This window comes from Podarcis pityusensis (assembly GCF_964106645.2).
Source record: "Podarcis pityusensis genome assembly, chromosome: 10".
NCBI lineage: Eukaryota > Metazoa > Chordata > Lepidosauria > Squamata > Lacertidae > Podarcis > Podarcis pityusensis.
Window position 1 is genome coordinate 34,252,512 of NC_138035.1, and position 25,923 is coordinate 34,278,434.

At 45.1% G+C, this 25,923-nt stretch overlaps 2 protein-coding genes across 9 annotated transcripts in view; one reads left to right on the forward strand and one right to left on the reverse strand.

Annotated features, from left to right (window-relative positions):
- The window catches only part of GSG1 (germ cell associated 1), a 123,901-nt gene extending 112,653 nt beyond the window's left edge, over positions 1–11,248 (forward strand). For all 8 annotated transcript variants that reach the window (XM_080971262.1, XM_080971259.1, XM_080971261.1 and 5 more), the window contains 4 exons: positions 260–307; positions 4,883–5,035; positions 5,629–5,740; positions 9,807–11,248. In XM_080971262.1, the coding sequence (XP_080827388.1) occupies positions 260–307; positions 4,883–5,035; positions 5,629–5,740; positions 9,807–10,143 (650 nt within the window). In that variant the 3' untranslated portion in view covers positions 10,144–11,248. The remainder of the gene's footprint in view (positions 1–259; positions 308–4,882; positions 5,036–5,628; positions 5,741–9,806) is intronic.
- Positions 11,249–12,019: 771 nt separating this feature from the next.
- Positions 12,020–25,923, reverse strand: part of FAM234B (family with sequence similarity 234 member B) — a 28,566-nt gene continuing 14,662 nt past the window's right edge. The window contains exons 5-13 of the mRNA XM_080971243.1: positions 25,212–25,342; positions 23,619–23,766; positions 21,783–21,924; positions 20,819–20,962; positions 19,098–19,182; positions 18,078–18,233; positions 16,193–16,295; positions 14,890–15,113; positions 12,020–14,398 (exon numbers count right to left, since the gene is read on the reverse strand). Coding sequence (XP_080827369.1) covers positions 14,393–14,398; positions 14,890–15,113; positions 16,193–16,295; positions 18,078–18,233; positions 19,098–19,182; positions 20,819–20,962; positions 21,783–21,924; positions 23,619–23,766; positions 25,212–25,342 — 1,139 coding nt within the window. The 3' untranslated portion in view covers positions 12,020–14,392. The remainder of the gene's footprint in view (positions 14,399–14,889; positions 15,114–16,192; positions 16,296–18,077; positions 18,234–19,097; positions 19,183–20,818; positions 20,963–21,782; positions 21,925–23,618; positions 23,767–25,211; positions 25,343–25,923) is intronic.

Below are 25,923 nucleotides of genomic sequence, written 5' to 3' on the forward strand. Positions count from 1 at the left end.
CTGATCAGTATTCTAAACTGGAGATGGTTCTTGCATTTCAAATGGATATTATTCCCCTCTCCTGCCTACCTCACAGCATAGGGCTGAGAATTGGAGAGACAGCCAATGGCAGCCATCCGTTTACTCTTAGAACATAGAAGAGCATAGCCCAGAAGCAATCAAAAACATTGAACAATGTCAACACTATAATCTAGATTTAAGAGCTGACTTCTCCTTCCTGCAGCTCCTGGGATAATTTTACCATTCTGTTTTCTTTCAGATGAGAAATGTCGCAGTTTCATTGAGCTTTCACCTCCAGCAGAGAGAGGTAGGAATAAGTCCCACCCCAGACTGGTTTGGACCAGCGCAACCTTTAGAATGGGCATGATCCCATGATCAAGAACAGCTGTATCTGGATATTTGCCATTTGTTACTTTTTTGGCAAAGCACTTCTGTCTCATGACATGCTTCTGATTTATGACTTTTGATGCGGAGACTTCTGGCTTCTTTTTCCGGTTTCTCATTTCTCCAGTTTTAACAAAAGTGCCCATAAAAATAACATGGATTTATTTGGGTTTGGTAACTAAAACAGCAATGAAAACATGGTTAAGCAACATGTTTGAACATCTGAGAAAGCCTGAGTAAATGCTCAGCGTCTAGCATTGAGCAGTCTAAAATTATTATTATTATTAGGCATGGGTCAAAAGTTAATTGAATTTAAATCCCACTGAAATCCACAACACAGTTAATCATGACTAAGATTCCATTGAATTTAATGAGAACCAAATTCAGACAGGTTTTTTTTTCTGGATGCAACCCACTATAAGTTGAAACCTGCCAAAAATCCCAGAGTTCTTTATTAAGCAGATGGATGTTGGTCATTCTCTGATCAGCAGGCCTCTGTGATATTTATTTGAACTTATTTTCAGTACTATTAGGATTCATATAACCATATTGCTAATACAGGCCTTCCCTTCCATGCCTACCCAAAGGTTCAAACAAGCTTCATGTAGCTTAAAAGGTATGACAATTAGCTGATAGAAATGGTGCACTACTCTAACTCCTCCATGTTTAAGGTCCTCAGGCCTGGTGTGCTCCCTTCTCTTCAAGCCTCTGTACTCCTAATTTCATTTTATAATTTGGCTTTCGCTCCTCCTGACTAGGTTTCCAGATCCTGCTCTTTCCAATTACCTGTGTTGTTGGTCTGGGTGCCATCTAATGGCTTGTGTGGATTTCCATTCCAGGGCTGCTATTTTTGAGCCATTGGTCTTTCATTAGAGTGTTGTGAATGTCTGGCTGCTAAATAAACAGAGCAGGCCTGTGCACAGGATCCCTGGGTTTCCTACTGGGTCCCTGGGTGTAGATAATGATGATGATGATTTATTTATACCCCGCCCATTTGGCTGCGTTTCCCCAGCCACTCTGGGTGGCTTTCAACAGAATATTAAAATACAATAGTCTATCAAACATTAAAAGCTTCCCTAAACAGGGCTGCCTTCAGATGTCTTCTAAATGTCTGGTAGTTGTTTTTCTCTTTGACATCTAGTGGGAGGGCGTTCCATAGGGCGAGTGCCACTACCGAGAAGGCCCTGTGCCTGGTTCCCTGTAACTTGGCTTCTCGCAGTAAGGGAACCGCCAGAAGGCCCTCAGCACTGGAACTCAGTGTGCAGGCAGAATGATGGGGGTAGAGACGCTCCTTCAGGTATATTGGACCAAGGCCATTTAGGGCTTTAAAGGTCAGCACCAACACTTTGAATTGTGATCGAAAACTTACTGGGAGCCAATGTAGGTCTTTCAAGACCAGTGTTACGTGGTCTCGGTGGCCGCTCCCGGTCACCAGTCTAGCTGCCACATTCTGGATTAGTTGTAGTTTCCGGGTCACCTTCACAACTTCAGGCAATACCAATGAGACGGAAACATGGAAGGTGCCTAAAGAAGCCAGGGTGGCTATCTAAAGAACTTTTAACTGAGTTAAGATTAAAAAAGGATGTGTACAAAAAATGGAAAAGGGGGGAAACCACCAAAGAGGAATTCAAACAAATAGCCAGCACGTGTAGACACAAAGTCAGAAAAGCTAAAGCACAGAATGAACTCTGGCTTGCTAGAGAGGTTAAAAGCAACAAAAAAGGCTTTTATGGGTATGTTCGTAGCAAAAGGAAGAACAAAGAAACAGTGGGGTCACTCAGAGGAGAAGATGGTGAAATGCAAACAGGGGACACAGAAAGGGCTGAACTCCTCAATGCCTTCTTTGCCTCAGTCTTCTCCGATAAAGAAAACAATGCCTGACCTGAAGAATTTGGAGCAAATGATTCAGCAAAGGAAACACAGCCCAGAATAACTAAGGAGATAGTACAAGAATACTCGGCTAGTTTAGATGTATTCAAGTCTCCAGGGCCAGATGAACTGCATCCAAGAGTATTAAAAGAACTGGCAGATGTGATCTCAGAACCACTGGCAGTCATCTTTGAGAATTCCTGGAGAACAGGCGAAGTCCCGGCAGACTGGAGGAGGGCAAATGTTGTCCCTATTTTCAAAAAAGAGAAAAGAGAGGACCCAAATAATTACCGCCCAGTCAGTCTGACATCAATACCAGGGAAGATTCTGGAGCAGATCATTAAGCAAACAGTCTGTGAGCACCTAGAAAGGAATGCTGTGATCACCAATAGTCAGCATGGATTTCTGAAAAATAAGTCATGTCAGACTAACCTGATCTCGTTTTTTGACAGAATTACAAGCCTGGTAGATGAAGGGAACGCAGTGGATGTAGCCTACCTTGATTTCAGCAAGGCATTTGACAAGGTGCCCCATGATATTCTTGTAAAGAAGCTGGTAAAATGCGGTCTTGACTATGCTACCACTCAATGGATTTGTAACTGGCTAACTGACCGAACCCAAAGGGTGCTCATCAATGGTTCCTCTTCATCCTGGAGAAGAGTGACTAGTGGGGTGCCACAGGGTTCTGTCTTGGGCCCAGTCTTATTCAACATCTTTATCAACGACTTGGATGATGGACTCAAGGGCATCCTGATCAAATTTGCAGATGACACCAAATTGGGAGGGGTGGCTAACACCCCAGAGGACGGGATCACACTTCAAAACAACCTTGACAGATTAGAGAACTGGGCCAAAACAAACAACATGAATTTTAACAGGGAGAAATGTAAAGTATTGCACTTGGGCAAAAAAAAATGAGAGGCACAAATACAAGATGGGTGACACCTGGCTTGAGAGCAGTACATGTGAAAAGGATCTAGGAGTCTTGGTTGACCACAAACTTGACATGAGCCAACAGTGTGACGCGGCAGCTAAAAAAGCCAATGCAATTCTGGGCTGCATCAATAGGAGTATAGCATCTAGATCAAGGGAAGTAATAGTGCCACTGTATTCTGCTCTGGTCAGACCTCACCTGGAGTACTGTGTCCAGTTCTGGGCACCACAGTTCAAGAAGGACACTGACAAACTGGAACGTGTCCAGAGGAGGGCAACCAAAATGGTCAAAGGCCTGGAAACGATGCCTTATGAGGAACGGCTAAGGGAGCTGGGCATGTTTAGCCTGGAGAAGAGGAGGTTAAGGGGTGATACGATAGCCATGTTCAAATATATAAAAGGATGTCACATAGAGGAGGGAAAAAGGTTGTTTTCTGCTGCTCCAGAGAAGCGGACACGGAGCAATGGATCCAAACTACAAGAAAGAAGATTCCACCTAAACATTAGGAAGAACTTCCTGACAGTAAGAGCTGTTCGACAATGGAATTTGCTGCCAAGGAGTGTGGTGGAGTCTCCTTCTTTGGAGGTCTTTAAGCAGAGGCTTGACAACCATATGTCAGGAGTGCTCTGATGGTGTTTCCTGCTCGGCAGAGGGTTGGACTCGATGGCCCTTGTGGTCTCTTCCAACTCTATGATTCTATGATTCAAACTTAGCCCCACATAGAGTGCATTGCAGTAGTCCAAGCAGGAGATAACTAGAGCATGCACCACTCTGGCGAGACAGTCTGCGGGCAGGTAGGGTCTCAGCCTGCGTACCAGATGGAGCTGATAAACAGCTGCCCTGGACACAGAATTGACCTGCACCTCCATGGACAGCTGTGAGTCCAAAATGACTCCCAGGCTGCGCACCTGGTCCTTCACGGGAACAGTTACCTCATTCAGGACAAGGGAGTCCTCCACACCTGCCCGCCTCCTGTCCCCCAAAAACAGTACTTCTGTCTTGTCAGGATTCAACCTCAATCTGTTTGCCGCCATCCATCCTCCAACCACCTCCAGACACACAGGACCTTCACCACCTTCACTGGTTCTGATTTGAAAGAGAGGTAGAGCTGGGTATCATCCACATACTGATGAACACCCAGCCCCAACCCCCTGATGATCTCCCCCAGCGGCTGCATGTAGATGTTAAAAAGCATGGGGGAGAGGACAGAACCCTGAGGCACCCCAAAGGATGGTCCTTTATTTGAAGAAGCCCTGTTATTTGAAGGCCTACCTGGTTTAAAGGTAAAGAATTATAAGACGAGTTGTCCACCACCAGTTAACACATGGGCAGGAGACTGAGTGGGTGCACAAATCACTTGGTCACAGTCTTCCTTCCACGGTGAGATGTATGTTATTTCTCTTCAAACTGTGGTCACTGTTTTTAAATTCGCACCTATACAAATAGAGTAGCAAACACAAATTGAATACAAATCTGTGTCTTATTTATGGGGCAATGCATATTATCTGTTTTGGTGATGCATTAGGTGACCATCCTACCTGCACGTCTTGCAACCTACCAACTTATAAATGCAGTCTATCTGCCATGTTTACCTTACTGGTTTGGCTGCCTTCCAGCGTAAGAGGAAGAGAGCAGACTTCAGCTCTGCCAGCCTGTATCCCTGACTGATTTGTCTTTTCTGGTTGCACACAATAGGTATCCTCTGGTTGTCGCTTGGATCAGAGATGATTTACATAAGCTTGCTGCTCATTAGTTTCATCCTCCTGCTGGTGGAGATGTTGTACACAGGGAACCCAGTTTGTGGGCTGAAGCTCAATGCCTTTGCTGCTGTCTCCTCTGTCTTGTCAGGTGAGTGCCTCTCCCACTTTGGCATGGATGAGGAACTGGGGGGATTCATTAAGAGCACACATAAGCAGGGCAAAGGCAGCTGGGAGTGTGAAGGGAAATGAGATGTGAGAAGCTGCTTTATTTCAAGTCAGATTATTTATCCATCTAGCTCAATATGATCTACACCACAGATAGGGAACCTGTGGCCCTCTAGATGTTGTTGGGCCAGAACTCTCAACTTCCCTGACCATTAGCCACACTGGTTGATGGCTGATGGAAGTCTGAGTCCAACAAATATCTGGATGGCCACAGGTTCCTTATCCGTGGTCTACACTGGCAGGAAGCGGCTCTTCAGAGTTTATGATGGTGCACATTCCCAGATGTAAAGGAGCTGCTCTATTTCTGAGCTACAACCTTCCCCACAAATGAAAGGATGGAGAAAAATGCAACAGAAAACGGAAATAAGAGGGGAGAGACTGAGAACAGAGGGGCATTAGAGGCTAGAATTATGTTAATCCCATCAGAGAAGAATTTCCTAAGAACATCAAGCAAATGTTTCTTGTACCATCTGAATTGTGGCTTTGGGTGGATGACCTTCTTTCCTTTCTCTATAGGCCTACTGGGGATGGTGGCCCACATGATGTACAGCCAAGTTTTCCAGGCAACTGTTAACCTGGGGCCAGAGGACTGGAGACCACACTCATGGGACTATGGTTGGGCCTTCTAGTAAGTGCAATATTCATTTACTAAAATATGTTTACCACTTTTCTTAAAAACAAATCAAAACACTTAACACTTGATTGATTGATTGATTGATTGATTGATTGATTGATTTTATACACTGCCCTATACTCACAGGTCTCAGGGCAGTTCACAGAATAAAATCAAAATATAAAACCACAAAATACATAATCAAAATAAGAGTAACAACCCAATAACATAGAAAGCTACTTTTACGGGCCCCTCCAGACTGCTGTTTTATTGCAGGTGTCTTCTGCAACATGTCCTTGACCCAATAATGCATTAGCGGTGGGTGAATTTATTCTCCTTTAGTTTCTTCTGAGATGCCTCCCCAATGCTACCACATGTTGCTGCCTGGAGGGGCAATAGTGTAACACAAGTGCAACAAAAAATAAACCAGGACTTTTGCATGCAGCCAAGGAAACAGAGTTATTCCAGTGGAGTATTGCACACCCCTAATTTTCACCAACTCTCAGCCATTTGCCAGGTTTGTCAAAATCACATGTAAATTGTGTAGCTGACTCCACAAGAGTCCTGAGTGTTGAGCAAACTGCCAATCCTGGCTATTAGCCCAAAACCGTAGACAAAATCTGACGCGAAGCCCTGTGATCTTCATCCTTAATAACAAACTAGGGGGCGAGGGACAAGTTGTCAGTACAATGTCAGTAAACAGAGAAGCATCGCAAAGGCGGACAGACCAGAACTGGGCCTTGCAAGCAAGAGATGGTTCTCCAGAGGTATTTAAATCACCCCAGAATGATTTGGTGGGCTGGGGTTTTTGTAAACGCTGTGAATTAATTTCTTGAACATGGGTAACTAAGGGGTAAAGGTAAAAGTAAAGGAACCCCTGACCATTAGGTCCAGTTGCGGATGACTCTGGGGTTGCGGCACTCATCTCACTTTACTGGCCTAGGGAGCCTGAGTACAGTTCATGTGGCCAGCAGGACTAAGCCACTTCTGGTGAACCAGAGCAGCGCACAGAAACACCGTTTACCTTCCCTCCGGAACGGTACCTATTTATCTACTTGCACTTTGGGGTGCTTTCGAACTGCTAGGTTGGCAGGAGCTGGGACCGAGCAACGGGAGCTCACCCCGTCATGGGGATTCGAACCACCAACCTTCTGATCCGCAAGCCCTAGGCTCAGTGGTTTAGACCACAGCGCCAGCCACATCCCGCAACTAAGGGGTAATTCACATGAATTAAAATTAGTCCTAGCTGTGAGGCAAGTACAGTATGCAGTACTCTGTAAAATATATGCGCTGTCATCAAGCGAAGTGGTCCTTTGATTGGTGTATCGAAGGGCAGATCAAGTTTGAGAAGAGGGACCGTAATTCCGCAGTAGAGCACTTGCAGACAGCTCATGGTTTGATCCCCACCAACTTCAGCTTACGTCAGGGATGGGGAATTTGTGGCCTTCACATGCTCTCGAATTCCAGCTCCAAGAAGCCACCGTCAGCATGCCCAAGAATTATTATTTTTTAAAAAAATGATATTTATTGAAAATTTTAGAATTACAAAAGAAAACAAAGAAGAAAAAGAGAGAGAAAAAACAAAGAAAAAACAAACCACCATCAAATACAGATTAATAGAAATCAAAATAAAAAAATAGCACAACACGCTCAAAAAACAAAAATATACCACAAACATTTAAAAACAAATCCAATATTCTCAAATCCTTAACTGTCATTACCTTCTTTCTTTGACCTCCTCCTCCTCCCTTTTTTTGTATCCTAGTTATTAATTGTCGCAGCAAATCCTTTCCATATTTCATAATATTCTGTCATTACATTACCTTAATCTATTTTAATCTTATCTTACTATAAAAAAACCTTAAAGCTTAAAACTTAAATCTTATTTTTACCAATTTCTCATAACCATAATATTCTTACATAATTCTTTAAACATTTTTGCTAAAGCCAAATAATTTCGTTCCAACATTTTTCTAACATTCATCAATTTTATAAAACAATCCTAATAAAAAAAATAAAAAACAATCCAATCTTCATCCAGCGTCTCTTCCTCTTGGTCCCGGGTTTTGTCAGCCCATTCCTTCCCATCAATCTAGCACATTAACCTGGTAATCTTATGTCCGAGGCCCTTAAGTCCCTTCCATGTCCCTTCCGCGGCTCTTCATATTTATAGCTGTATTTTCCTTTATCTCCTGCTCCTTTCACTCTTGGGAACTCCAGCTTGACAATGCTTTTGACCCTTCTCGACAAATCAGCCCCTTTTCCATAGTCCAGACTAAGCTCCATGTGGTATTTAAGAACATGTTTCAAAGTCCCTCCAAAATTAAGAGCCCCCACAACCCCAAACATCTCACAGCTCATTGCCAGACTTGAAAAGTCCAAACATCCCTGCATAGGGGGCTCTATCCAACCCCCCATTTCCAGACCAAACCAAACTTTATCTTTCCAAGTCTGGCTTTTTCCAAGTTCATTTGTCAAATCCAAGAATTCATGTTCCTGCTGGGCCATAGCTCCCTCCATCTCTGGCGCCCAAGATTCAGCAACATCCTCTTCCCTCATCTGTTCTGTCAGGGCACACTCCTGATCTGATTCCTGGGTGGGCTCTATATAATTTCCCACTGCCTGTCCAAAATTTCTGATCGCATCAGTCATCAAGTCCGTCTTCTCATGTAGCTGTTCCAGTAGGGCACTTGTTTTACAGAAAGCACACAACAGAGCTTCTGAATGCATTGTCCTGCAAGGTCAGAAGTCTATTCCCACGATCGTAATCTGTAACAGCTGCAAGCTCCCCGATTCAGAATTGGTTACAGTTTCACAGGCTCCCTCTAGGGGAAGAACTTCTGTTTGTTCTTTTCTTTTAAAGACAGATCTAACAACAAAGTTTCCTTTTTCAGATATTTTGTCAATATTTGTTCCTTTAAAATGCGAAGGGGAACAATGGAATCACTATGTTTCTCTTCTTTTAGCTATCTGTCAAAAACGTTTGTCTCTGGTCAATGAGCTTCAAAAAACGTCAGTCCTGACACCCCGCTCCAGGATCAAGACGGTGGAAAGTTACTTTGCTTTACACTCACTTCTGCAGGTTTAAACAGTCCGGAAAAAATCCCCCCTCTTCTCCTGCTTTCGAAGGGGGTTCAACAATTTTAAATGATGAAAGTTAATCCTTTACAAGCGATTTTCTGAACTCTAGTTTGCCATGTCTTTGTTTTAATCTATCTACAAAGAAACGGAAGGCTGACTTCCTGTTTAGACCTTCCCGTTTCAGTGCCAAATTAAAATAAACTTTTAAGTCCAATTTTCCTTTCTACTCGCAAATCCTTATTTAGAGTCCAATTGCCCAAAATTTAAGTACTCATGGGTGATTGTTTTAAAAGCCAAATTGTCCAGGAAAAAGGCAGCGCTCTCCGGCAATGGCTATGCGGCTTCACTCCACAGAAGAAGCAGTTGACTCTCAGCACCGCGCCACTTCCCCCTCTTCGTTCCGGAGCCTGTTAGTGGGTTCCTTTGCGGGTTGGGGGGGCGCTAAAGGTGCCCGCCGAGTCCCATGATCACGGGCTTCATCCGTCTGTGATTTTTGAAAGGGTACCCGCTTCGCCGTAGCGGAAAAGACCCGTTTCCCATGGAGCTAGTCCCTCCAGATCAGAGGGAGTCCGCCATTACCGATGGCGGCACCCCGGAAGTCCAGCATGCCCAAGAATTATAGAAGGTGTTGTGCAATAGCATCTGCAGAGCTGTAGGTCATGAGCTAAATGATCTTGGGTAGAAAGCTGGGCATGATGTCTGCCCAGGGTCCTGATGGAGCACCACCAGAGCCAGATGGACTATTGGTTTGACTTAATATAGACCCATCCATGTCCTTTTTATTGCACATTCATGGTAATTTGTGCTCATGATGCTGTTGGGGAAGTCACACGTGAGCCCGCTTACACCTGCAAACCTGCTGGGGTGCTCACACTGCTTCGCTTCCAAGCGGTGCACATCCTGTAACTTTATCCATCTGCCATTGTTAACTATCAGAAGAAAAGACACAAATAAGAGCCTTCTTCTCCCCCTGTTTCTCCTGTCTGTTTCTCTTTTTCAGTATGGCCTGGGCCTCCTTTACTTGCTGCATGGCCTCTGCCGTCACCACCCTGAACACATACACCAAAACCGTGCTGGAGTTCAAGCGCAACCACCAGAAAGCCTGCGACGGGAGCCTCATGGTAGACCAGTCCCAGCACCACCAGTGCTTCTTCCCGCCTCAGTACCAACAGCGAGAGCCACTGGGCGGCTTCTACCCGCACCGAGAAAAGCTGCTCCACTCCGTCTCCGAAGGAGTCGACTTCTACTCGGAGCTGCAGCAGAAGGTGCTGCAGAGGGAGCCCGACCTAGAGATGAACGAGGTCCTGGGGAAATCTGGTGGGGAGGATCCCTGTTAGGATGGGGAGAGAGAGAGGCCTCGGTGCAACAGTCAAAAGAGAGAGAGAGCTCTAAACCAAGCTTTAGCCTCTTCCCCTCAAGGTTCTCTTTTCATTTGCTCTGCTGGGGAATTCAGTGTGGGTGGGAGCTAGGCAGCCACTGACATGGATGCATCTGACCATAGGAACCTGCCTCTTTCCATCCTGCTCAGCACTGTCTGCACACACTGGCTGGCAGCAGCTCTCCAGGGTTTCAAATAAGGGTATTTCCCAAATGTATCTGGGGGTGCCAGGGACTGAGACTGGGCCCGTCTGTCTGTGCTCTGCCACTATGAGCCAGATAGGAAATGGGATGTTACTCAGGCCTTTACATTGGGACTGGGTTTTAAAATACATGAATAGCCATGGAGGGGGATCAAATGGGGTCCATGCAGGGGAAGGTGCTTGAAGCCTTTGCTCTGGTCACAGTCTCACTCCAAATCAGGGGGGCTTAATGCTTGCTATTTGCAACGGGGAGGATAGCTCTTGTTGCTCCCAATGGAAGCCTTCCTCCCACTGCAAATAGCAGGCATGTGAATTTAGAGTGTGATGATGGCAGCAGCAAAAGCCACCCCACCATGCTACGATTACCATCTGGACCACCCTTGTCCCCGAAGTATCCTTGCCACTTTAAAAATTTAACACAGCAGGCACGCAAGAGCTAACAACAGGAGTACCATCACATCCAGCTTGTTCCTGAGGAGGTGCAGGGCACTGAAGCTCAACACTGCTGCACAGCAGGAAGTGTTACCTTGAGATGTCGAACCACAGAAGAGAGTGACGGCATCTAACCCTGATGCAAAGGAAACTGCAATGTGCACAGGACTCGGTATGCTAATTAAACAGCACAATCGAATTTCCTTGCTTATTTGGGATTGTAAATCACTTTTCTGGAGGGAAATATTGCAGGGTGGTAAACCTTGATGCCAAATGCAGGTGTATGAAGAAGGCATTGGCATCCCTGCCTTAGATTCAGCGAGGTCCACCCTGACTAATTTGATCTGTTGAAACACGGCAGTGCTGGCCAGCATTTGGATCATAATAAATCAAATTTCTGTTTAATAAAAACCCTGGAACTTCTGAATGAGCAGGTCCTCCACAATGAATGATTCTTTGCTTGTTTACAATTTCTAACCATCATAACTTTTGTAATATTTGCATCCAGGTAGGAGGGAGTGGGGGGATACAAAGAAAGCTTAATAATTCTTTTGGTTGGGTTCAACCCAAAACATCCCGATAAACCCCATTTTTAAAATCAAGAGAGTTTCCAAATGTATTTATTTTAAATATTTCTTAACTACTCTTCACCAGAAGATTCCAAGGCCATGGAAAACAGCTTGAAAAAAACTATGGACATAACTTGCATGCAATAAATAAAGTGGCATAGATGTAAAACACCAGCGTCAGATAACAAAATAAAAAGCAGGTTAAAAAGGCAAAACTTAAAAAGAGCAAAAAGACGACATTCCAGAGGGAGAAGAATGGGAAGATGTTCCCACACCAGTGCACCTCCATTCATGTTTAGTCACCCGATCTCCCTCCAAAGATGGTTCCCTCTCTATCACCCTCTCGATGCCTTACTTGTGTGAAAGGGTACCATAAGAACCAGGCCCAGTCCCTGAAGGGGTCACAAAGACTAGCCAATCAGCAGCAGGCACCATTCTGCTCAAGGTGTGGGCAGAAGTCTGTGTAGGTGTCACAGTGCAGTGTGCATGCTCACCATGATGGATTCACCAGGAAAATTCTGTACATCTGTTCATAGCAGGACTCTTGCCAGAAGCTATCAAATTCACTCTGTTCCCAGAGTCCTCTTCAATTTGCTCAAAGAAGCTAGGAAAAGCAAGTCACACACCAGAAATGTGCTGTACATGATCTTTATTTATCCCATCATGGTTCACAGTTCAAATAATATACAGACAAGATTGTTATTTAAAGTGCACACAAGACGTGGAGGGGGGAAAATTCACATTATGGAAGGCCCAGTGTCACCAAGCAATACAAACCAAGTGGATGCATTAAAGGACGCAATGGAGGGCATGTACCATTTCAAGTAGGGGTGTTGCAACATTTGCCAGCTAGGGCTGAGGAACATGGGAGTTCTACCTACTGAGGAAACTCTAGAACCAATTTGTATGCCTTGAGCGATTACCTTTATTTCTAAGCAAGGGCCACGCCTAGGAGACGGCAGGGGGAAGACAAGTGCTATGCGCTGTGCTAGTATTTAGAAAAGTATAGACTCAGACTCCTATTCTACTTATACAAACTCTTCAAAAGCTCGGGGATTAAAAGGGGAAAGGTGGAATGAGGCCCTGCCTCCGATTGGTATCATGTTGAAAGCTAAGGAAGAAGAGACATTTACAAGAGATGCAATATGGCTATGTACAGGTTGTAATTTGTGTGGAGCCAACAAGAGTGGCTTCTCCCTCACTGCTACCACAGCGCTAGTCCTGATCCAGCATCAGTGGTTTAATCATTAGGAAAATATAGTGGAGGGAAGGGAAACTTTACAACAAGGATGTGAAAGCTTGCTCACTCTGATTTGCTACCTCCTATTTGCAGCTGCATCTCCCAGTGCAAAAGCAGCCAGCAGAGCAACAGTCAAGTACATCAGATTGCAGACTGCTCCTGGTCTAATTAATTTCACGGCTGAAGAAAATAACTGAATTATGGGATATGGCTGAAAGAGTGAAGGAGCCTTGTGCCATGTAAAACGAACCATTTTTGCCAACAGGCAAAAAGAGAGGAAATCTGAACAGGCTTTTTATTCCCAGCTAGAAAAGAGGAATATCTTAGACAACTTTAACACAGGGAAGGGAGTGTTAATGAAGAAGCTGTTTCAGAGCTTTTGTGCATTGCTCCAGGAACATAGTTGGTTTTCCCACATACAAAGATGAATCACAGAGCTGCCTATAACAACACAGCCTGAGGTTCTCCTGCAATCAGAATACTGGGCAGACTAAACACATTCAGGAGAAAATTGAGTTTTGGACACAATCCAGTTGACAAAGTAAAGATAAGCCTATCTAAACAAACTCCTGTTCCATAGGGTGGAGAATGTATATTACATACATCCCTCTGCTAGGTAAGAGATGCTCCCATAGGATGCTCTATGTATACTCTAGCCAACAATAGCTTCTAAACATAAACATAACTGGGTATTCCTAGTGACTTGGTCACAACACCTGCTGGCCTGTTTTTGCCAGAGGCAGAGCTCAATGCTAATTGTACATCTTTGTGCAGATGTTGGAACCCTTCTTGAAAAGAGACAACACTTAGTAGGGTTGCAGTAAGTATAGGACATTGCAAGCCCATGGAATGTTTCAGGCATTGCTTGTGTGCCGCTACAGAAAATCTACATGAGTACTGCAATGGAAGCTTTGTTATCTTTTGGTTATACGAAACTACGGTAGACCCTCGAACAGGTGATCCCAGCATGGTTCAGAAAAAGGGAGATTTGACAATGGGACACAGACTTTTAGTTAAACAGCACCAAACAGCACCAAACCCAGCCTGGCTCTGACCAAAAGGTAGAAGTGTATGCAATCGTTCAGCACTAAAGGGCACAATGCCTCTCAGGTTTGGGAGATGTGGGGTGGAGAGAGGAAGAACTGAACGGGACACAGCAATGACCATAACCCAACACCCTCCAGATCTTGTTGGACTACAGCTCCTAACATCCCTGACCACTCTGGCTGGAGCTGATGGGAGCTGAACTCCATCTTTGAGAGCCATGGGTCATCTTTGCCCAGTCCTAAAACAAAAGAGAAGGAAGAACTGAAAGAACCCAAAGAATGAAAGTTATGAGCCAAGGCCACACTATGCAGAGTACGTTGCTATGCATTTAAGATAAAGTAGGAGCTTCCTGAAACACTTCATAAATTAAAAATACAATATATAAATATATACACACACACATATATATACACAAACACACACTCTAGTGTCTCTGCATAAATTTGTATGTTCAATCTACCCAGAAGGAAAGATGTAGGCAGGGAGCAGCAACAAACAGGTCAAGCAGTATTCCATCAAGTCAGGATGCCAGAGGGTCACCGCCAGTCCAGCCTCCCAGCATTAGGTGGCCATTCACAAGGGTGAGTAGCAGCTAGTCTTTCAGGCTCCTTCCTTAACGCACTGAATGCATCACAAAGTCTGGCTAACCACCTTGGCCTGCTGATATCGAGGCCCACGGTTTTGTCACGTTGCTCAGAAAGCCCGAGGAAGCAAATGGCTAGAACTGGGGAGAGAGGGAGAAAATGGGTGTCAGTCAGGTGCAGCGAGGCTGCCTGCAGGTTTCTGCAGGGCCTTAGGCTTTAAGTGAGGCACAGTCAAATCAATTAGAACAGCAACAGTGTGTCGGGGGGGGGGGGGGCAGGACCTCCTCTCACTTTGCACCAAGCTGAGTCAGGCTTGAGGGAGCACACAAAGGCTTACTGACTCAGAATCTGCATGGGGGGGGGGGCATGCAAGGGGAGAGTGTGCCCAGCATCTCCCTACCTCGGGGTTTGACATCAGTCACTAGCATTAGCCTCATGTATAGCCTTGAATCTAGCTGTGATTTGTGCAACCAGGGAAAAAAGAATCAGTTGTGGGAATCATTTCATTTCAGAAAGAAGCAGCAGGCCCATCAGACATTGCTATTCGCTTTCTTTGCAAAAGGGCAGCCCTTTCGGTTCTCCTCCCTCTCACGTGCACATCTTTACCAAAGACCTCTTCAAATCATCTCACCTTGTGAGCAAAATCAGTGAATTTGATCCTGGAGAGAAATCGCCTCAATTCCCCGCGGTTGATTTTGGGGTCACTCTCCTTCAGGGGTACCTCTCGGCTCTGCGTCATCAGGGCCCACCTCAGGCGGAGTTTACTGACCGACAGAAACCCTGGCTGGTGCTCAGAGGTGGGGCTTGTGGTCACGGTGATATAAAATGCGTCTTTTTGAAGATCATTGATTCCAACTGGCAGATGCAAAGGGAAAAGGAAACACTGGGGTGTGCTCACAAATTAAGCAATTAACTGCATTCAGATCAGATGACCAGGCTAACTTCCACTGGCTATTTCTAACTGTGCAGGGGCTTGGCTTCTACTTATAGGAAAAAAATCCAATCACAGTGCTCTGCGGTGTGGAGCTCTGCAATGAATACAAATGTCTCTGCAGAACCTGATATGAAGGTTGCAGCCGCAACCAGCATTTCTGGCTCTAGCGAACACGGTTACAAGTGGCAAGTTACAAGTGCAATATAAAAATTAGAAAACCAGCCGCATGTCAGTGGCAGGTGGACCAGGGGCAAAAGGGGAGCAATGGATAGGACTTTTATCTTTATACAACAGGCTGTTTTCTGCCACACAAAAACCAGAGGTTTACACACACACACGCCCCACCATCCTCCACCTAGGCAAGCAAGAGGACATATTCCATCTAGGCAAAAGCACTCCCTGAGAGTGTGGCACAGGGCTGGTGAGGGGTGTGGCCAAGAGAGAGAAGGTGTGGCTTGGGAAAGGGGCATGGTTCTAGGGAGAGTTGCAAGGGTCAGACCGAGAGGTCTGGAGGGCTGCATTCAGCCCTAGTGCCTGAGGTTTCTCACCCTGCCTTAGATGTCAGGGGGAAATTACACAACCCACTTTTCTCAGAGTGGCTGGAGCCACCCAGGTGGGTGGGGTAGAAATAATAAATTATTATTATTATTAGGCTATCAGCCAAGTTGTAGGCATACACAGAACAATTTTTAACTTAAGCCCCATGAGCAAGCTAGAAATGAAGACAGCAGAACCACCATTACCCACCATAAATTGGGAAGGTATTAAGTCTCTACTTCAGGCATCCCCAACCTTTGGCCCTCCAGGTGTTTAGGACTACAATTCCCATCATCCCTGACCCCTGATCCTGTTAGCTAGGGATCATGGGAGTTGTACGCCAAAACATCTGGAGGGCCACAGGTTGGGAATGCCTGATCTACTTGGACCTGTGTGTGTGTGTGTGTGTGTGTGTGTGTGTGTGTGTGTGTGTTTATTTTTCCCTACACCTGTGCATACTTACTGGATGAAGCAGTCACTGTGCCTGTTGTGTTGCTCAGGTCCAAGAGGATTGTAGGGAAACTGGGATGAAGGAGATAAAGATGGTGAACTCTTGGGCTGGGCTCCTACAACAACAACAACGACAAGGTCATGAATCATCCATTTCCTCCGTAAATTTCTGGGGTTTGTTTGCTTTCTGTCGCGGGGGCCTCTCAACCACTGCATTTGTCATTATTGCAATCATACTCCTCTTAACTTGCCCACGGCATGTTCACCACCACTTAGGAAGTTGCACCAAACCATGTTCATCTTCTCCCTTAGCCTTACAATGCCTGTGAGAAGTATAAGGTTACTGTTTTCATTCGCTACAATTTCCAGGTTTCTTTGGGGGAAACCATAAGAATTAGCTGTTTGTGATTTAGATACGCTCTTAAAAGTTAGAGAGCTGAAGCTGGGAGGCAGTAATTTGTCTGAGGCCATGTCTGGTGTAGGCTTTCAGGAGTGCCAGTTTACCTGCTGGTTAGCACTGGTTCATGGAAGTTAACATGGATGGCAATATTGATCTCACCCAAGTAGAACTCAGTGGATTTTCAAGGTGGGAACTAAATGAAAACTGGTGCCAGGAAAGGTTTCTGCTTTATCTCATAGAGCAGGGGCGGCCGACTCCCAAGAGACTGCGATCTACTCACAGAATTAAAGACTGGCAGTGATCTACCCCCTTTTTGGGGGGTTCAGGTCCAAGTTGTTGAGCTTTTAGAGATGAGGGCAAAAAAAAGGGAACCAAACTTGTGGAGCTTCTTGGGAGGGGGGGAGACAGTGATCTACCAGTGATCTACCACGGACGTCCAGTGATCTACCAGTAGATCATGCTCTATCTTTTGGACGTACCTGTCATAGAGTTATCTCACACATCTATTGTTTAGTCTTGTCTTCCATGCTCATTGCAGCTATCTGGTGCGACCACTGGGAGGTAAAACTCAGCCAGTGTTAAGAAGAGACATCCTGGAGATCAGAGAATGTAAGTGAAGGCACCACCATAAGTGATTCTCTCCACAGGCTAAGATCTCATCTTTCTGCTATGCACAGACTCTTGCATACTCTCAAAATGCAGTACAGAGACATCTTAAAGGAGAGTGGAGTCTCTCTATGACCTTTACACCCAAAGAAGCAGTGCTTTTACATGACACCAGAAGGCTTGGCTACAATGCAGAAATCCAATCGGAGAGCCACATGGATGCTGCTGGATGAATAGCAAGCACAAATGTAGATTTTGCAGACAGAATGGACCAAGCATTTGTGCAGCTAAGGAGGTAGTAGATTCTAAGCACAATGTAGCTTTTTGGCTAATGGCAACAAGGAGGTCTCACCTAAGCCTTTGTAAACACTCCCAGAAGCACTGTTTCATTTGCTTCGTGATGTGTCCTTCTCTTGCATAAACACACTGTACCAAAGCTTTCCCCAGTAAGACTGTGTGGGACCTGACAAACAGGTCCTGTTCGACAATGTTCTAATTTTGTGGATCTTACAGAGGTAGCAGGAATTTGAAAAATCAACCATGCATGTAAGTTCAATAGCAGCCCTCTCCCCGATGACAGGTCTGAGCACCAGGATAATTGAAGAGGATCAAAACACACACACGTACTGCACAAGGCTGAACCTGTGTCAAGCGCCACCCAAAAACCTATTTTCAGACCAGGGCTGAGTCCTGTAAATATGTGAAGTTAAAAAGGAAAAGGAAAATGCCAATGAGCACCTGCAAAACGCCTTTCCTCATTGGCTGTGTGCCTGTCCACAAATATACCTGGCTTCCAGGGCCAATGGACTAAAGCCACATCCCCCTTTGTTTGTCGGAAACGAAACCCCTACACAATGCCTCCTCTAACCTGGGGAGCTGGGCTCTCACTTACCAAGCTTTTTAAGAGAGACTGCTTCTCATTAGCCCAGAAGAGAAAGACAGATTTTTTGTCCAAAGTCATCACCGAGAGGGCGTCTGTTTTCTTCATGTGACATGGTAGCTCAGAGCTCCAGATCTTTTCTCCTGATTTACCATCCACCACTAGCAGCTGAAAAGGAAGAACCCAAGAGTCCAACAGATGGAAAGAGACAGGGAAAGGAGAAAAGAAAAATAAGATCTGGAATCACAAGGATTAAAAATTGAGCCTCCATATTCAGAGGCACTATTAGCAGATTAGCTGTTGCTGGAGGACCAAATCGCAGAGCTTTCCACCCCTCTCACATTGTGCTTATGAGGAGCATCCGGCAGGGATTTTAATATATAATCTTTCTGCATTCAAAAAAGGTGGTCCCTCTAACCTGCAATCCAAAATGGTCCACTTCAATCTATGAACTCAGGCTCAGAATGGATGTAATTTTAAATGTGTATTTGTGTTGAATGTGCATAGATTTGTTTTTGTTTAACACAAATAGCAACCAGTGGTGTGGACTTGTGGGGGCAGGGGCTGATGATTATTGGGATCAGATGTGACATCTACTGCGGTTCAGGTGAAAATCCCTTCTGTGAGGTTGCTATTTGCACTGGGAGAAGATCCCCCGTTGGTACCAGTGGGGAATTTCCTTCCAGCACAAGCAAGCAGCTTCAAGTGGAGTGATTTTCAATCCCTGACCTTCAGGGGCTGCTATTTGCACTTAGAAAAAGGTACCCATTAAATGCAAAGATGCATAGTCTAGTTTGGCCCTCACCTTCCATAATGCACATAACAGTCGATTCCCCTTGCTCATTACTTGTAAACTATTTGCAGCTGTTACCTCCTGATACTGTTACTAACAGCAAAACTGTGATGTGTCATCCTTAGGTTGCTATCCTATATTAATGTACCAGGCGGTAAGCCCCACTAAACAGAGTTAGGATTTCTTCCATGTAAAGATGCACAGAACTGTGCTGTTCTCTAGAGTGCTAGTGAACGTACCTGTTTTGTGATGTTGTTTGCCATCTGAGCCTGAAGCAGGAAGTCCAAGGTTTGATCATCACTGAAGTAGCCTGGGGAAGGCTGGCTGCAAGAAAATGGAGAGAACAATCGTCGAAATGAGAGAGCGCCAAATAAAGCATCCAAAACGAGCCCATCCACACCCTCAGAGGCAACACTTCCTTTCACCGGAACTCATCTGCATTCCTGCACACCCAGGCTTTGCCAAAAGAGATCAGGTTGCTCATCCATCAAGTGTGCTATTCTGGCATGGGCAAAAGACCATTTGTTGATGCAGCAGAGGAAGAAGAGAAGGAAAAAGGCAGACAATGGAGCGCAGGCTTCCAAAACCAATTACTCACCAACCATACACAATGAGAGAAAACTCTGAGCTGATGTAATTGGTTCATCACCCTGAAAGCATGCAGTTTTATCACCCTCATTCTTTGCATGCACACATTTCATTAACTATCCTGACATCCTCCAGACCTTTAAAAATGTGCCAATAGGCCCGTGAAAACCAATATAAATTTCTCCTAGTCATGTGAGCTCTGCAGAAGCTTACCACTGATTGTAATATTAATTGTATTTTTATTTTACCATTCCTCACCATCTTATCCTCACAACAACGCTATGAAGTAGGTTAGGTTGTGAGTACGTCACCTAATGAGGGTCATGGCTGAGTGGGGATTTGAACCCGGGACTCTTGGAGTGTAGTCTGGTGCTCTTCATATCTGCACTACACTGGCTGCAGCAAACTGCTTAGTTGGCTAATTCATAAACATGACAGCAGCCTCCGTTGAAAACAAATCGTGCTTGAGGTGGCATGAGAGCTATCGCCTGTGGCGTCTGGTCTGTGGCAGCAGTTTCATCAAGTAGTGAACATGTGCACACTCACCCAAAGACCAGGCACAATGGAACCTTTTGTGTGCACTGAAATGTCCCAAGCTGTGTGAAAGCTAAAATGAAAACCTCTTCAAATGCTGCTAGCACTGTGACTCTTGCTGTCCTGTCTAGACTTCATGGCCCACAGTGATCCAACTAGGTTGCAGTCAACATTGTGTGAGATGAAAGCAGCTTTGTCCCCCTCCTTCTCCTGCAACACCCAAACAGACTTCTGAGGAAGGACCTCCAGAACATTGTGGGCTGTGTCTAACAGGATTGCAGTGGGAGAATAGCCTGAATCAGGCAGAGGAGTCTTGCACCACTCATGTAACGATCCCGATTTGGGGCAATTCCCCACCTACCTCTCACTGGAGTCAACTGGGCTTCCCAAAGGAGGAACTCCCATAATCTTGGTGTTGCTATCAAGAAGACTGACTAGTAGTTTAAGCAGAGGGCCAGAATGGACCAAAGATCCAACCCATGTTCCTTGTCTTCACAGTGTCCGTGTCATTCCTTACTTTTTATTACTTATATGGAATTCAGAGTGTTCGTTCAGAGCAGGTTGCAACCATAAGTGCAAACGTAAAAACATTGGGATCAAACACTTGTCCAACTTAATGAGTTTTAAGCTGCTCTGAGATGCTCTGTTGTGGACATTTGCAAATAGCCAGGGGAAGGGTGTTCCACAGCTGTGGATCACCAATCTGGAGAGAGAGAGAGGATGGCATATAGGATGTTCTCCTCCATCAGACTTTTGGAGAATGGGAGGAGTATATACGAGAATGCAGAAGCTGCGGACAGAGCCCTTCCAAGCAAAAACAAAAGCAAATCTCAGTAACCTGTCAATGTGCTGCTGCTTCAGATCCCAGCGTGGCTCCAAGTCTTGTCCCCGCAGCAAGGTCAAACCATGCTCCGTAGTCACAAGGAGGTCACTGCAGTTACCATCTGGAGACTTTACTGCCTGCAGAAACTCAACACCTCCACTGGGGGAGGCAGAGAGCAAATGTGAAGTGATTGGGCTTCCATATTACTGCATTCTATCATTTATTTAGTCATTTTGTTTTATAAACTTCCACCCTGCCTATTTTCACCAGATGAACACAAGGCAGCTTACGAAGCACACCTTTGTAATTCATCAGATTTCAAGCAACGTAACAAAGAAAGGGAACAGTGTTAAAAGAATAGGATAAGCATATAGAAAAGCACATGAGCCTGATCTTTGGAGAGTTTGTAAGTAAACCATTTTTAAATTACCAAATGTGTGGTCTTTTCCTATGCTGGGGAAAGAGGGAAATTTTGGAACTCACTTGGAAGGGCATATCTTAAAAAGTCTAACAGCCTATATTTACACACTTTACTTTGCTAAATATTTTGTGACTCTGCTGGGGTTCTCTCACCAAAGAGTACTTGCCCCAAGTTTGGCTCTTGGCATCCAGGAATTCATTTGTGTGTGTGTGTGTGTGTGTGTGTGTGTGTGTGTGTGTATCACCAATACACCAAAGGAACAGCATACAGAATTCTGCTGTCAAGACATTCTGTACTGAACTACAGAGATAGCCAAATATTCCTTAACTTTGAACAATTACAGTTATCTAAAAAAAGGTGTAGAGATGCCAAAGGTTATCAACTTCAACCCCTTTGTCTTAAGGCAAGGCATTATTATAGCTATGAAAAGCACTCCTGGCAGCTGTGTATACCCAATGGAAGAGCCTGCCATCTCCATATGCAAAGTAATTCACAGGCTATTGAGTTGAGATTCAGGAAGCCTATGTTCTACACGGTGGAAAGGAGATCATAGCTCACCTGTAGATGTCAATAAGTTCTGACAAATTGATGGACCGGCGCTTCTCCCACTCTGGCTCCTCACGCTGCAGAACTGGTGGGAAGCTGTCTCGGTTTCTGGCTTGAGCAAAGATATCACGCAAGGCGACTGCCTGGACATTACCTAGGTGACAGGAAGGAGCAAAGACTAAAATTCTGATGCATCTCAACAAAGGTAGGAAGCGAATTCAGAAATGGTCAAGGTACAAGGGTTGCTGCAGGGACACTCCTATGAGGGCCTTTCCATATGTTTCATCAAAGTGTGCCTGAGCCATATTCCAGCCACTGGATGAGAATCCTGCTGACCTTTTTTCAGTGGATTCAGTGTTGTCTCCCTGGCAGACACAGAGTTCCTTTGCATCAGGTCTTCCAAGGCACAAAGGGAAGGGAAAAACCTGAACATAAGCTCAGCAGAATGCACGCACCTTTTCTACACCCACAGTCAAAGCATCATCCAACCACATTCTGGTTTCTGCACAATGCCCCTTGTAGTAATATTGATACATGTCCCCAATTCTCCAAATGGTGAGAACTCCAGGGGTGGAGCAGGTGCTCCAGGTCTGTTTCCTTTGGAATGAAATCACTGGGGGCTTAGTGGCATTTTGGAATGGCTGCACTTGTTTGCAAATATAGGTTGAGTATTTATTTAAAATACTTGGTTAACCACCCCTCGTGACAAGGTTCCAGGGAAGTGAGCAAAAGTGTGAATGAAAGCTAATTCACGCTCAATGTGTAAGAAAATATCTTAAGCTTAAGCCATTCCAACAGATCCTGCTGCCCCACTAGATTTCTAGGGGGTCCACTAGCTCCACATGATTCCTGAAGAAAGTAATTCTGCCCCCTTGAATCGCTCTCACTCTCTATGCCTCTCTCAGTCTGTCCCGCCAAACCTCAGTCTCAGTTCACGCAGACAGAGCTGGCCTGTCCCCTCCCAGAAGGAATATCTGCTCCTCTCGTTAGCTATACAATGGACAGCCATTCAGACCAATCTTCCCTACACAAAGCAAACCTGCCCAGCAACACTCATGCAACTGGTTTGCCCCATTCTAGCTGCATCTTTTTAAACAGGCATGGTGGCAGTGGTAGAGTTGGGGATCCTTGAGAGATCGCTCGGATTATTCCCACACTCTCATTACAATATAGTGTTCACATGTTCTGGGGGGTGGGATATGACTTTTTATGAAGGGATGGCTGTGTTGCATTCCCCTCCCTCTTTAAAAATAAACAAAACAAAAACTTTTTATGCATGCAGTCCAATAACAGAGAGGCATCAAAATGAAAAAGGAAACAAAACAAGAGGTTGACAGAAAGGGAGCACATTGTTGTTAAGGAGAGAAAGAGCTGCCTTACTACTGTCCAACATTTAAGAGAATAAAAAAATAATAATACTGCTGACTTGCTGTAGTTAATTTGTATAGCCTTCAAAGAAACAGAAAAATAAATAAATAATAAAGTCTAAACTAAACAAGGCCATAAAGTGCTGCAGAGATGAATGTCACTAATTACATCATACACAAAAACATCCAATTAGTATGGACATGCTCACAGTGCAACCATATTCTATGCACAATAGCACAGAATGGGCAATTTGAAGAAGAATGTTTTCCCAGGTATAAAATATTGTCTTTTGAGCTCTCAGTGCACTGCACACAAAAAACAGGCCATGAGACAGATGTAAAATGCAACAAATGTTACGGAGCATCATTTCATGCGCTCATTGCCTTCCACATGTGTTTGATTACTGGTTTCCGGAGGGCCTTAAATTGCAGTTCTTCCAATTCCAGGGCATTTATCAACTACAAAGATAGTGCACCTTACCAAAGCCAAACAGGATGTAGACTGCTCCATGGCTGCTGATGTGGGCCTGAGGGCCAATCAGTTTTCCATTTCCATTGATGCTGTACTTTACAGGGCCTCCCACAGGGATTCCGGTTTTACCAGATACCAGGATGAAGCACAAGTCGGGCTACATGGGAGACAGAAAGTGGACACAGGGTGGTCAGGGTGGATTTGCATGCATACAGAGCTTCTTTTCCTCACAATGCAATCTATCATCCATTCCCTGTGCATAAAGCTGCACCAGTCACGTGGTGCTGCATTCAACAATGTTTTCCATTCATAAGTGAAGCCAGGGGCCTGCATCAAATTCTTGTTAAAGCTGTCAAGATCTGAAGAGGCTTTCATTAGCCAAACTGCTGGTGGGTGGAGGGGAGGCATAGGATAAGAGGCAAAGTAGGATGAGCACATCTCAGACAATGGGTGCAAAGGCCTTGTATGGGTATGAGAAGTGTGTATACAGGAGAGTCAGACTGCCCCTTCTCCCAACACACACACACACACACACACACAGAGAGAGAGAGAGAGAGAGAGAGAGAGAGAGAGAGAGAGAGGTGGGACACCATCTGTTCTGTGAGAGGAAAGAAAGCAAGGCAGGCAGGCAAGACAACATTGGGGCCTGCTCCAGTTGGACTGTCCCTTCCCCCACCCCATCCAGAGGGCCAACTTTACATTTATATCACTTATTTGTTTTTGTATTTTAAAACTGCAAACTGCATTGGGTGCCTTGGCAGAAAGGCAGTATGCAAATACAATCAACGTTCAATCAAACTAACAAGTATAACTCTTTGTCATAGCTCAATTGGTAGAGCATGAGACACTTAATCTCAGGGCCCTGAGTTCGAGTCCCACGCTGGGCAAACAATTCCTGGTTGGGCTAGTTGACCTTCGTGGTTCCTTACAACTCTACAATTCTATGATAGGTATCATTCCCCATATTTCTGATATACAGCACACACAACAGAGGCTTGGGGGAGCCCCATGATTTGCAGAAGTTTAAAAAATACAGGGAAAAACCCCCTCTAAGTGGAGTGGGGGCAGGACACAGAAACAGGCTAATGAGGACTGAATGTGCTCAGAGGCCATGGAATGTAGGGGACAGAAAACTAGGTGGAAGGAGGAATGGGATGGAATGGATTATCCCGGAGGAGAGCACAGCTGTTTGACTACAGCAGTGAAGAGGAACCCTCCACACTGCAACATTTTGTTGCAGCTCCCACTTCTTAACAATGCATTTCATTTAGTCTGCTTTCTTGCTCCAGGGAAAGAAGCACATTTATGGAATATTGTTTTTTTTCTGGGATGGCTAACCATTTTTGGCCTAAGTGCCACGTTTACTGTTGGTCTACTCTCCAGGAGCCCCATACCCAAAGTAGTTGTGGCCACCCGACACTCTCATCCACAACCGCACTCCCTTGCAGACAGACAGTGCCCACTGCCCCAAATCAAGTGAGTGACCTGATGACCAGGGAGGGGGCAACTGGCATCCTGGCAGGGTTGTGCGGAAAATCTTGCTTGGAGAGCCAGATCAAGTTCCCTACCTTACCACTGCATATATGGGATTATATCTCATACCTGTGTTTCTCCGATGGCCAGAACAACTAGATCACTGACCCTGTCTCCATCCACATCTGGTACAATTACAGCTGGAGCAGCCAAGGTCCCACTGGGCAGGTGGGATGAGTCAAGGGTCCAGATGGGTTCTCCTGCAGGCAGACAAATGAAGACTTCAGTGTTAGCAGAAGCCAGAGGTAAGGAGAAGCTGGAAGAGATCCTTCCAAAGTCACTGCCATGTCACAAATGTCACTGGATGTCAAGAACTGCAGCCCAAAGCAGATGGTGCTTATCAGGCTCAGGCTGCAGCTAGACACCAAATAGAAGCAAAGTGCTGTAAACGGCTTGATTTTTGCATTAATATGTGTCTGCAACATACCAGAAAATCAAACAATTATATGTTGTTCTTGCCTTAATTTAAAGGATATTGCGTACTCATTTGCTGGAGTGTGACTTGTAGTCCTGCCTTTTTGTTTAACCTTTTTTTTTGTATTTTATTTGAATTGTTGCTTTTAGGTTTTTATTGTTGTTTTTATTGGGTTTTATTGCAAGTTGCTTTGTGTTACCTTTGTGAGAAAAGTGACTATCAAATACAGGATGTAACAACAACTCCCCCCATGAGTCCTAGCCACCATGGCCAAGAGTCCAGGAGAAGAACATAAGAAGAACCTGCAGGATCAGGCCAGTGGCCCATTTAGTCCAGCATTCTGTTCTTACAGTGGCCAACCAGTTT